Below are 12050 nucleotides of genomic sequence, written 5' to 3'. Positions count from 1 at the left end.
GGCGGAGGTCCGATTGACACAGTGGAGTGGAGAGAAGCCGATTTTTCACCACCCACACTTTTGTGGCTATCAGTGTTTATACACTCGCCCGAAGGGAGAAAACGCGCCTTTCTCGATGAAGTTAATAGGCATTGATGCAGGCAGTATTGCACGCCTATGCGTAAAGCGGGAGCTTTCGGGTGTATGCAGAAGGGCATGAAAGGACCACAGATATCCTTCGCTAGTTGACAAAAACATGCTCTCTCGATTTTTACAGTCGCTCCTCCTTTTCCAAGAAGCCAGGCGACCAAGAGGGTAGACGTGCCAGGGGAGGTTCAGTTGCATGTTCTCCCTTCAATGAAAAGACGAGAGACGGATTCCAGTTGCCCAGTGTGCCACAACAAGCCAATGCATACATTCATAGTTACAAAATGTAGCTATATATACCTACAAAGTCTGCACATATTCATGTAACTCTGCATGTATACATGCATCTTCTCTGCTGCTGCGTTGTATGCTTGCAAATTCACATGTATAACTGAATTTTGAATGCGTGTAGGGAAAAACATTTATGCGCGTAGAATGTCCTGTTGCCGCGTGAATGCACGGGGCTTGAGAATTGTTTTGGACGTCGACGTGAAATTGGCAGCTCGTTTGCGAAGAAAGGAAGACGCAGGGAAGATGTGTAAAGAGGAATCTCAGGAACAACTCGAAGGCACAGAAGATGTCGACATGAACACACAGCTTGAAGAACGCCGCGTCGCGTGCCCAAAGGAGGCACACTGGAGACAAGCTGGCCAACCGACGAGAGCGTCGTTAAAGGCACCGGCGCGCAAAAGCGGGCCGGAACCGATGAATTTTACGAGCACGAGAAAGACGCAGGGATCCCTTCAAGATGCGCGTTAGAACTTTTCCCCTCGAAAGGAGCGTCGGCACGGCGCGGAGAACGGTCACACCCACGCGCCTGGGCTGTTCATCTTAGAGGACGGGGGGGCCAGGTGCTCGAGTTGGAGGACAGAAGGCGAGAGAAACGCCACACACACGTGGAGAGAACGCGCTGTCAAATCCTTTCCCTGCATCCTCATTCGGAGAAGTTGAGAACCCTCGCAAAAATCGCACAAAGTGACAGTTTTTCGCTCTTCGAGCTTCGCCGGCACAGCCGGCGGGAAACGCGTGTCTGACTCGGGGGAGCACCACGCGGTGTACGTACACCCGAGAAAATGGTAGTCTAGCTGCATGCGACCGCGCGCAATGTCACGAAAAGTTGCCCTCCAATCTGCGGAAAAGCGCCGTTTTTCTCAGGGAATGAGCAGTCTCTCGCCTTACACATCTCTGTCGACGAAAGGCCGGTGGTTTCCTCTTGTCCAGAAACAAAGACGCGAACCGTGCGCTGGAACGCCAGTGGAATGCCGCTTTCCTGCTGTCCGCCGCTGCCCCCAGCGTGGCGCTCGCCCGCTTCACCCACTGTGCATGGCTCCAAGAGACTCGACGCGTCGCGAAGGCTTTCACAGCCTCGACGCGCGGTTTTCGAGCATATTGTAACGATCAGGACATCCCTCTTTCTGCGTGTGCGCGGTTAAATAGGTCTTGTGGCCTGTACATACCTGAATTCCTACAGACATGTGCGGGGATGACTTCGCGACCCCGGAGTCGGCAAGACACGGAGACCCAGCGCGTGCCCCGCCGTTGATCGCCTTTCGTGAAAGGCTTCTTCTCAACAACTGGTTCTTGGGTTTTCTCTCTCAGCGGAAAGCTCCTCATTGAGAGATGCTCTGCCGTGCGCAGGGATCGAACGCTCTTTGAGAGGTGTGCGCTCTCGGCCAGTCCTCTGTCCTCACCGCAGGCTGTCCCCTCCAGGCCTGCTCTCAGTCTGCCTGACTCTGCACACGCATCTCCTCACGTAGCGCCCAGCGCATTCGTCAATCTGTCGCAAACTTTCTGAACACCCGAGGCCGTCTTCTTCCCGTTCTCTTCGTTGCTCTGTCCTACTCGGTGTTCCTATTTTTAGCGCATCTTTTCCGCAGTTTCTTTTGTGCCTTCACCTGTGGGCGGTTCCTCCTGTAACCGAGGACCCTATTCCTCGTGCTCTCTTCTCTGCTCGTCTCGCGCTCTTCCCCTTGCGCAAGAGCAATGCATGCAGGCGACCCTAAGATGGAGTGTCGCCGCCGCGCGGTCCGGAGCGCCCCGCGTTCCCCCTTCTCGTCTCCCCTCTCTCGTCGGTCTCCCTTTCAAAAGCTCGTTCGCGGCGGCAGTGAGACAGGGAGCAAAAGCGAGGAGAACGCGTGCCCAGAAGCAGCCGTGGCCGATGGCGAAGAGAGCGTCGACGAGGGCGAAAAGAGCGCCGAGGAAGGTGAGCGACGCGCGCGGGTCTTTTCTTCTCCACTGTCGTGCCAGGGAACCCAGTCCGGATTGAGCTGTATCTACAACCCGCCGTCAAGAGAAGACGGTGAAGGAGAGGTTGCCTTCCGAACTCCCACTCCCGGCGACCGATGTCGAGCGCCTCAACGCCGCACTGTCGTCTCGCTCCAAGCAGACGAGGTCAAAACGCCCTCGAAGGACAGCCAACGACGCGCCTCCCATGCCGCCTCTTCCTTCTCTCCTTCCCTGTCCCAGGGACGGTTCTTCGGGGACGCAGCGGCGTCTCCGGCGCTCGGCGTCGGCCGTCCGGCCGGCTCTTCGAACTTTCTGGAGGAGACGCCGGTGCTGCGACGCGAGCGGGAGAGAGCGAGCGAGGGGCGAGCTTCGCTGTCGGCGTTTCTCGCTCAGGTCGAAGATCTCCTGCTCCGGACTTCCGCGCCGTCGTCTTCGGCGCCCTGGTGGGATGTGGACGTCGCACAGATGCTCTCGTTCTTCCTGTCGCTGTCGGAGAGTGGAGCGATCCAGCTCGGCGACGCCTGCCCTCGCGCGCATGCAAAGGACGCTTCGTGCGCCGCAGCCTCCGCCTTTCCGCGCGCGTCCCAAGACGCTCTCTCGGGAGACGAGGCCTTTGCGTCCCAACGCAGGGGCGGGCGGGCTGCGGGTCGCGGAGAAGAGTTTCAAGGCCTGGGCGAGGAAATCCGCGACGGAGGATTTGCGGCGTCTTCGCCCATCGTGACTCCGCGCCGCTTTGTTGCGGCTGCAGTGGCGGCAGTCGGTGGGGTGTATCCGTCTCCGTTTTCGCCGCTGACGCAAGACCGAGGCGAAGGGAGTGAGGTCGGAGTCAGAGCGTGCGCGGGAGGGGTCCGGCAGGGGGAGCCGCGTCTCGAGGAACCCAGCACGTATCGAATGGAGTTCTCCCAAGCGGCGCTGCTGCTGGAACGCCTCACGAAAGTTTGGGGCCAGAAAATAGAGCATCTGCATGCGCTCTTCCTCCACATGCTCCAGTCTATGCATGCAGTTGGAGACGCGGGGAAGGGGGCGCGGGGCGCGGGCCACGCGCAGAAACCTGGCGTCTCCTCTTCCCAGAACTTGCGGTTGGCCAAGCATTCCGTCTTGCAGGAAGTCTTGGGCCGCTCCTTTCTCTTTCTGCCGACGTTTCCGCGAGAGAGCGAAATGAGCGAAGACCTGGACGCGGAAGAGAACGCAGAAAACCGAAAGAGCCGACCGCCCGACATCGTGCGGTTGCCGGCGGTTCTGCGAAGAAAACGGTGGCGACCAGAAGGCGCCGGCGAGAGGAACCCGAGAGAGGATCCGAGTCACCCAGCAGACGAGGGAAAGAGAAGGAGACTGGACACGGAGGACGGAACTGCGGGAAACACGCATCCAGGGCGAAGGCCAGGAAACGAGGTTGAAGAAGTGAAAGCCATGGCCAACAGATATCAAGAATTTAAAAACTTTCGGGTAAAAACACAGAGCCCCAGAGCATATCCATCTCTATCCACGTGTACATATATTCACCTATTTATGTCAATCCATGTCTTTATCTATCTATATATATAAACAATCATATATATATATATATATATATATATATATAGGTATATGGGAAGACGAGTACGTTTTCCGGTATTTTTCGATACGGAGAAGGGAGTACTTCCGGTCGTTTGAGGGCGGAAAAAATGCGTATAACGAGACAGAGAGGGTGATATGCACATGAGAGATTCATACCTGGACATGAAGAGAGGTGCGGCGTACAGAGGAAGACAGAGATGTGTCGGGCGCGGCGGTTGCGTGTGTATGCCTCCACGGTTTAAGGTTTCTTTTTGGTGCACGTTGGTGGTGACCTTTTCCGCTTGTCGTTTCAGCTGACGTCGTTTCTCCTCCACGAGGCGTCTGGAGGTTTGATGGTTGACTCCCGCGACGCGCCTCTGTACCATTCTCTTCTTCGTCGTCCAGAGAAGAAGCAAAGAATTCCTTCTGCCTCTTCTCTCCCCTCTGTCCCCGAACAAACCGAACCTGTTCCCCTTCCAGTCTCAACTGCACTGCAGGCCTCTCCCCCTCCTCTTTCGTCTGCCTCTTCTTCGTCTTCTAATTCTACTTCTTCCTCTTCTTTCTCTTTTAATTCTACTTCTTCCTCTTCTTCCTCTTCTAGTTCTACTTCTTCCTCCTTTTCCTCTTCCTCTTTTTCTGCTTCTTCTTTCTCTTCTCTCTCGTGCGTGTCCGCCTTGCGTGAGGACGCCGGACGGTTGCCCAGCGAGGGGCTCGGCGAGTTCCTCGATTTCGACGACGACGGTCTCTGTTTCGACTTTTTCGAAGGCGATGCTTCCGCGGACCCTGCGCCTTCCTCCTCTCTTGCTACTGACTCTCTCGAGGGAGCTCCGGGAGTGGCCGGTGTACATACACCCCACAGCCCGGCCACTCAGGACTCGTTAGGTCCCCTCGGAGAGGGAGGCGTCGCGCGGAGTCCAGAGAGCTCCGACGCCGTGGCGGTTCTCGACTCCTCGGCAAGTTGCGACGGCGTGTCGGGCGACTTCGCGCTGTCGCTCTTCTGGGAAGAAGACAGAGACAAACAGAAGCACCGACAGGAGCTTGGAATCGACATGGGCATCTCCGGCAGCGGCTTGCCCGCTTCGCCCCTCCACTCGCGAGAAAAGCCGCAGATGTCTCCCGTCGATCGCATTCTAAGCGCCTGGAGGAAACAGGAAAAAGAAGGAAGCGACCGCGAGACAGCGCTGCGGCGCCTGCTGCATGCCACAGGGCCGGGGGACTGGAATGTATGTACCGCTCCGTTCGCGGATGCTAAGAAGTGGCGAGCATCGCGCGGAGAGAAGCACAGTCTTTCGCGAATTGGAGGCTGCGGCGATCTTGGCGTGTGCGCGTCCCAGTTTCCGAGCGAGAAGGAAAACGGAACATCCGAGAGAGACGAAGAGGCGTGCACCTTCTGCGAACAGGCAAAGGGAGGCGGACGCCGAGAAGCGAAGGACGCGTGTGCGAGCAAAGTTGAGGCAGAAGGAAAAGGTCGCCTTCCGCGTCGGCACCAACTCATGTCTCTCCGAGAAGAAGCAGACCGAACCGAGAGGCGTCCCATTCGCTTCGGCTCGACGGTCAGGTGAGTCGCCTCGTGGGAAAATCCACGAGACCGGCTGAAGGTTTGGGCACGCGGTTGTCACACTTTTCCGCGAGGTACACACGAACGCATCGAGAAAGAGAAGCTAGAGAGAGACACCGACTGCTGAGCTCTGGAGCTCCGAGTAAGGAAATGAGAAGCAAGCGGGGGGCGAAGGGAGAAAAGGCGACTGTCGTGGGTGTGCCGGCGAAAAAGCGTCTCTGCTGCGAAAGCCCGCGCGAAACCTGGGCTATATTCCCCGGTCAGTGACAAGTGCATTTTAACTGAGGAGATAGGCTGGTGGTTTCTGTCAGGGTTCCGGGCGCTTTCTTGTGACCTAAAACGTTGCATGCCTCGTTGTGCCCTGTGTTCTATCCATCGTTCCTTTCTTCTTTCTCTGCTCCAGTGCTCTTCTCTCTTAGTCTGGCGAGTCGTTTCTGATTCTCTCCTTCAGTCTGTCTTTTTCCGTCGTCTCTTACACCAGTCGACGCTTTTCCTCGGTTTCTCCCTTCTCTTCTTCTCTTTCTCTCCAGCTCTTTCATTTTTCACGTTTTCTCTGGTCTCCCATCTCTTCCCAAGCGCGCCGGCCTTCCGCCCAGTTTTCCGTCGCCAGGGACTCTTCTGCGCGCGCGCCCCCCAGAGCCGCTTCGTTCTTTGGTCTGGCGTCTCTGTCTTTCTGTCAACTTCTGAGGCAGCGCTTTGTCTCCTCCTGCCTGTGCAGGCCTCCTCCGCCGTTCTACTCTTCGCTGCCATCGTCGGCCTTCGCGGCTGCTCCGGCGCCGGCTGCTCTCGCCTTCCACCGTCTCCACACGCCCCACGGCATGCTGGCCCTCCTCCAAGGCCTGTGGAGCGCGGGGGAGCTGGCGGCTGCGGAAGCCGTGGTCCGCGGCCACGCCGAGAAGGACGCAGGAAAAACGGGAAAACCAAGCGGCTGCGGGGTCTGGGCAGAAGCTCTGCAAAAGACCCACGCGCACGTGCGAAGAGTCAACGGTCCCGGTACGCAGCGGAGACACAGGGGGGAAAGAGAGAATGTGGAGAGAGGAAGAGAGAAAGGATGCGCACGGAAGAGAGGAAGAAGGACTGGGGGCCAGCCCAACAGACCGACACGGGGAGACAGGAGACGAGAAGAGGGACAGTGGGATGAGTCGAGTTTTCGCTTCCCTCTTCCAACGGCACTTTCCGCTTTTGCTCGCCAATGCGTTTTCTTTTCAGGCCGCCTCCCCTTCTATCCGGACATTCAGCTGCCGTGCTCTCCCTTCGCAGCTCGCCTGCCGAGGCAGCGGCGCACTGAGGGTTCCTCTTTGGTCGAGCGCGGCGTCTCTGCCGAGAGAAAGAAGGCCAAAGAGAACGAGAACGCAAGAAGCGAGGGAGGCGAGACGGCGGCTGGAGGCGACGGTGCAGAGATCCGAAGCGACATGACCGGGTCGCATGCGGGAGAGAACGAGAGGAATCGGAGAGGCTCTGCTGAGTGCGTCCCGGTGTCTGCCTGCTCCGCGATCGGAGGCATCATCGAAACATCCCGGTGGAAATGGATAGAAGACGTCGTCTACGCGAGGCTGCGGAGACGAGCTCTCCTCAGGCGGAGACTCCGGCGAAAAGGCCAGCGACTCGGGGTAAACCACATACCACGAGAGAAACAGCTTTCCCTCTCGAGATCCAGAACGAGATGGAAATGAACGTTTCCATGCCTCCGTCTATATACATGTGTCTATGGGTCTTTCTCCTCGTGCCTTCTCTGGCTTTCTCCCCTTCTCCTCTTTCTCTCCTCTCTCTCTATCCGCTCTCTCCATCTCTCTGGTTGCGCTCGGTTCTGTCGCGCTGGCGCTCCCTCTCTTCTCTCCGCTCTCCACACACTGGTCTCTCCCGCGTCCTGGGTTCCCTGTTGTCTTTTCCCTGAGCAGATTCAGGTCCGAGAGGGGGAGAAAACTCGCCTCTCTTTAGCGGCTCCGCAGTCATTTGCGCTCGTTTCAATCGCCCCAGCAGCAGAAGCCGCCGAGATCCTCGCGGAAGTGGTGGAGGAGAAACTCCTTCAGCCTCTCGAACCGACGACGTGGAGAGAACTGGAAGACGGCGATGCAGATGTAGACGTACGTCACTCACGTTTTCTCGTTGCGCTAGGCGTTCGCGAGATGCACAGTTAGCCCTCGTCGTTTCTGTCGGTCCGTTCTGTCTCTGCGGAGACAAGGTTGTGGCCGTGTTCGCTCCCGCCTTTCCCTGCTTCTCACTCTTCACTCCTTTTCTCGCGTTTCTCGTTTCCCCCTCGTTTCGCGTGCGGAAGCGTGTGTGTGTGTGGTGTTTCCGCATTTCGACGCGTTTTTTCTGTGGCTTCACCAGACGCAGTGGAAGCAGAGGGTAAAGTGTTTCTGGGAAAACAGGCCGTGTCCGGCCTTGTCACTCGTGTGTGGTTCGGGAAAAGCTGCTCCGCCTGGAGGGGAGGGTTTCGTGAGACGTGTGCAGGATTTTCTCTTCGTTTTCCAGGGAATCGTGGACGCAAGTGACAACGCAGGAGCCTCGGAGAGAGACGAGAGGGAGAACCGCGCGGAGTCATTTCTCGAGAAGAATGCTGAAGACGATCTCCAGGGCGTGTCCCTCCTCAGTGCCGCCGAGAAGGAGCGACTCCAACTGCAGCTCCGGGCTGCTGCCATCGTGCCGCTCATTCCCGCTGCGGTGCGTTTCGCTCTCCAACAAAATCGCGATCGGCGCGTTCTGCCGCTGGTCCGCCCTGTCTCTCCGCAGGCTTGTCTCTCGTTCCACCTTGCTCTCTCCACCCGTACCCACGTCCCCTTCTCCGTTGCGCCCTCTGTGTCTTCGTGTGTTTTTTTTCTGTCCCGGCTCCGTTTCTTCCCCTTTGTGTCGTCGACTGCGTTGCAGACAGAAGCTGCGGTGTCTCGACTCCCCAACCTCGCCCCTGTAGCCAGGCGCGCACGTTTGCATGCGGGGATGCCGGCGTCAAGACACATACACGCTGGCAAAAGTGGATTCTTCTCTATAGCGGATGCGAATGTGCCGTATATCGTTACGAGTCGCTGCATCCGCAGAGGTAAATTGATGTAGAGTGGTAGATATATAGCGAGAGATAGACAGGTACTTGTATATTTATCGTGCTGTTTAGATGTGTGAGGCTTTTTGAGAAAGACATTCGAAGTTTCTGTGGCAACTGGCTGCTTTCAGGATGCCGCCGAGGAGCACATGGAAGGCTTTTCCCTCGAGGCCGTCCAGATGAAGCGGTCGGACCAAGAATCTCTGCAAAGGTAGGAGACAGCCCCCGCTCTCTGGGGTCGATGTTTACACAAACACGCAAAGGCGAATACATCCACATATACATGTGTATGTCTGTGTGCACGTGCGCATTCATATATATATATATATATATATTTTCTGTTTTGTCTCTTTCCACGGATATCAGTTCCTGTAACGAATAGGTATGGTGTAAGCGTGTGCGCGTTTGTACCTTTATTTTACATCTCTTTGTTTCTCTCTTCACGAAGGCAAACGAAGATCTAAATCATGAGGCAACTGACCCGCCAATCGAAGGTGTTGATATGTTGGGTATTTCGGCCGAATACTGTTGTCTAAAAACTTCCTCAGCACTTCTGCGCCTTACTCGGGTCCTGTGTCGGAGGTGAAAATGATACTTTTTCTACGTGGTCTGTCACCTTTATTGCTCTCATGTTAGTATTTCCCTTTTAAGCCTAGCGTTGACTGCCCTCATGTGGATACGCCAAGACTTTTCGCCTTGAAAGAAGTCAAAACCCTGTGGAGCGTGTCGTGCCGCCGCGCACGGGGTTATGTTCATGCCAGTTGCTTCCTGCATGCAAACTCTCTCGGTCTCCAGGGAGTGTTTCTCGACAGTGTGGAATTCCTTTTTCTTGTGGCGGTGCATGCACCAGAGTCGCGCGCTGGACCGTGTTCCTAGAAGAAGAACTCCGCCGCAGTTCCTCTCTGCCTCCATTTGACATCCGCGCCTACGAGCAGAAAGTTCTTCAACGCGTGGATGGGCTAGCCAAAAACGTGAGCAAACACGTGTCAATCACGGAGCGATCGAGCAGGCAAGGAGGCTCCTAGTGGGCGGAGAGCAGTCCCCTTTTCCGTCCCGTGGCGAGAGAGACAGCTGGAGAGGCCTACGCAGACCTCTACATTGTGCCGGAAGAAGGCAGATGCTCGCGGTGCGCGAGAGAGGAGCGAGAGGCAGCCTTTCGGCGACTGTCTGGTTAGGTGCAAACGAAACCGGATTGGCAGTGATCGGAATATCGTCGCTGAGGTCGTGACGAAAAAGTCGAGTGCAGCCCTTGTCCTGGTTTCGAACGCGGAGACGAAAGCAGGCGATGGGCAACCCAGCGCAGAGTGGATCGGTGTCGGCGACAACTTTCCAAGTCTCCGCATTTTTTTCCGCAGTTCCGGTTGACATGCCTTGCGAGGGCCGGGCACACGCACTCTCTCCTCGCCACCCCGGTAGCCTCTGGCCTGGCGAAGAAGAGCCTTTTTTCAGACATTGTGTGTCTTTCCTCCGTCCCCTCGTTTTCTTCAGGTCACTCACCTCCCTGCCTTGTGCGGGTCTGAATCTGCATCCGGGGCGCCTGGCGACAGTCCGGGGCCGAGTCGATTTGCCTCTCCAGACGGAAGAGAGAACAAGGCAGCTCTCTGCGCCTTGGAAGAAAACAGAGGTTCAGGACCAGACGCCTCAGACGCGGCGACCTGCCCAGCCTTCAGTGACGTGGCCCGCGGCCGAGAGAAGTATGAGGTTTGCCGGCTCTTCCTCGCGACACTCATGGTAGGTCTGCTGACGTGTGCGGTTGAAAAGCGGCTTTGTGGGAACAAGAATGGACGCGCGCGGGAAAGCGTTCCGGGCGTGTGTGCGTAGCGAGGAAAGTCCAAGGAAGGACATCGGTGTGTCTCGTGCAGGTGCCCCCAGAAAGAGACGCTTCGCGGCTGTCAACTCGGAGGGAGTATGACGGGTCCGGGGAGGGGGGGGAGTCGCAAGGCGTTGCTTGCTCGCGAGGAAAGGCTGATTTTCTGTTTTGGCGGGTTTTTCCTCATTTGTTGTGTGTTGCAGTTGATCAATAAAGGCAAACTCGACATTCGCCAGGCGGGAGTTACGGAAGGAAATACAGACGAGGGGGACGACGACTCGTCCTGGGAGCTGTTCGTCCAGGGGAAGCTGGGCAACAGTAGCCATGGTAAGGCCTTCTCACGGTTGTCTGTGTCTTTTTTCCAGGCACATGGGCTTACTGGAAGAAACCGAGTGATTTTCCGTTTCGCTGCGTCTTTCTGACGTGTATACAAACAGTGGCCAACAGAGAGATTCGGATTCAGCGAGTCCACCCAAGTGTTTTTCGAGCACCCTGTTCACTCTCCATTCTTTTTCTTGAATCGAAAACGCACTGTCTGTGCATGCACACAGGCTTTTCGAGAAGCACGCGAGATTTCTCATTGACGCTGTTGGCGACAGACACAAAGGACAGCTGGTAAGTTGTGCTCAGAACGCGTGTCAGTCTGTGACTGGAGTCACGGGGGTGAAGTTCGAATTCAAGGCCTCATTTCCACTTGGTGGCAACGAAATACCATCGAAGGCACCGCGTCCCCCCTCGCACGTGTTTATATTTATTTATCTATATTTAAATATTTATATGGGTACCTCCGTGCGGCGGGGTTGCTGGCATAGCCTGGTGTTGGGAGTCGGACCTTGTGTGGGCGTGGCGGCTGCTTGTCCGGGAAGAGAGAAAAACAGGCGAAAGGATAGGAAAGAAATCTTTGTCCACTCTTTCGCACAGTTGCGCACTCAAGCTCAAACCGGATCGGATTCCTTGTCTCGTTCGCAATTCACTACTGCGTGGGGGACATTTGGTGTGTCTTTGAACGGTCGAAAGCACAGTGCTCTAAAATTTGTTTCTCGCCGTCCGTAGAACTGGCTGTTCAGAAGTCTTTCTCTCGTATTATCCTCCCTGCGAAAGGAAAACTCGAAGGGGTGTTCCTCATTTGTCTGTCTGTTTGCCTCTCTCAGATGGGTGCGCCATCGCGTCTGCCAGGATGAGATGTTCCAGGACCGGTCCCTCCCTGGGGGCTCATCGTTATATGGCGACTTAGTGTGAGGCGTCTGTTTTTTCAGGCGTGTGTGGAGAGTTTGTCATCGGATGTTTTGTCAAAGGTTGTTGCTCATCTTGTAAACGTTTTTTCAAGGAAGTGGCAGGCCTGTTTGTATGCCGCACTCGTGGTGTAGGTTCTCCGTTTCGTCTCTTCAGGGACGCTGAACTTTCTGTGGAGAGACACGAGAGCTTCCCCTGCTGGCGCCAGACCATTGTAGAGTTTGTCTTTTCAAAGGATGCTGCTTATCCACTTACAAAAGCGGTGCCTTTTTACTGCCCGTCGTGCCACGCATCATACAGTGTTTCTGTGCGTGTCACCCCCCGTCGCGCTAACTGCTCAGACACGAACAACAGAAATTGCGAACGTCGAGTTGCACCCTGCTGTTAAAGTAGAGTCACACGCGAAACACTGTCTACCGGAATTTGTTTTCTTTCGCTAGTGTGGCCTGGCGGTAGAGAAGTTGTGAAAAATCCTGGGTCATAGGGCAGCTTTTTGTTTGTAACTGAGAAGCCGATCGGCCGGG

The 12050-nt window shown here is 56.1% G+C and overlaps 1 protein-coding gene across 1 annotated transcript; it reads left to right on the top strand.

The window, feature by feature from the left end:
- Window positions 1–2109: 2109 nt before the first annotated feature.
- NCLIV_013050 (conserved hypothetical protein) lies at window positions 2110–11527 on the top strand (the record flags this gene model as incomplete). Its single annotated transcript, XM_003881496.1, has 11 exons — window positions 2110–3798; window positions 4203–5446; window positions 6165–6439; window positions 6656–7056; window positions 7345–7530; window positions 7922–8110; window positions 8615–8694; window positions 9334–9454; window positions 9972–10214; window positions 10497–10620; window positions 11445–11527. 11 exons carry the CDS (start codon window positions 2110–2112, stop codon window positions 11525–11527), a joined length of 4635 nt encoding a protein of 1544 aa, XP_003881545.1.
- Between the last annotated feature and the right edge of the window lie 523 nt (window positions 11528–12050).

The sequence above is a fragment of the Neospora caninum genome, chromosome V, assembly GCF_000208865.1.
Source record: "Neospora caninum Liverpool complete genome, chromosome V".
Lineage (NCBI taxonomy): Eukaryota > Apicomplexa > Conoidasida > Eucoccidiorida > Sarcocystidae > Neospora > Neospora caninum.
Note: the sequence above shows the minus strand (reverse complement) of the source record. Positions and strands in the feature narration are given on the sequence as shown.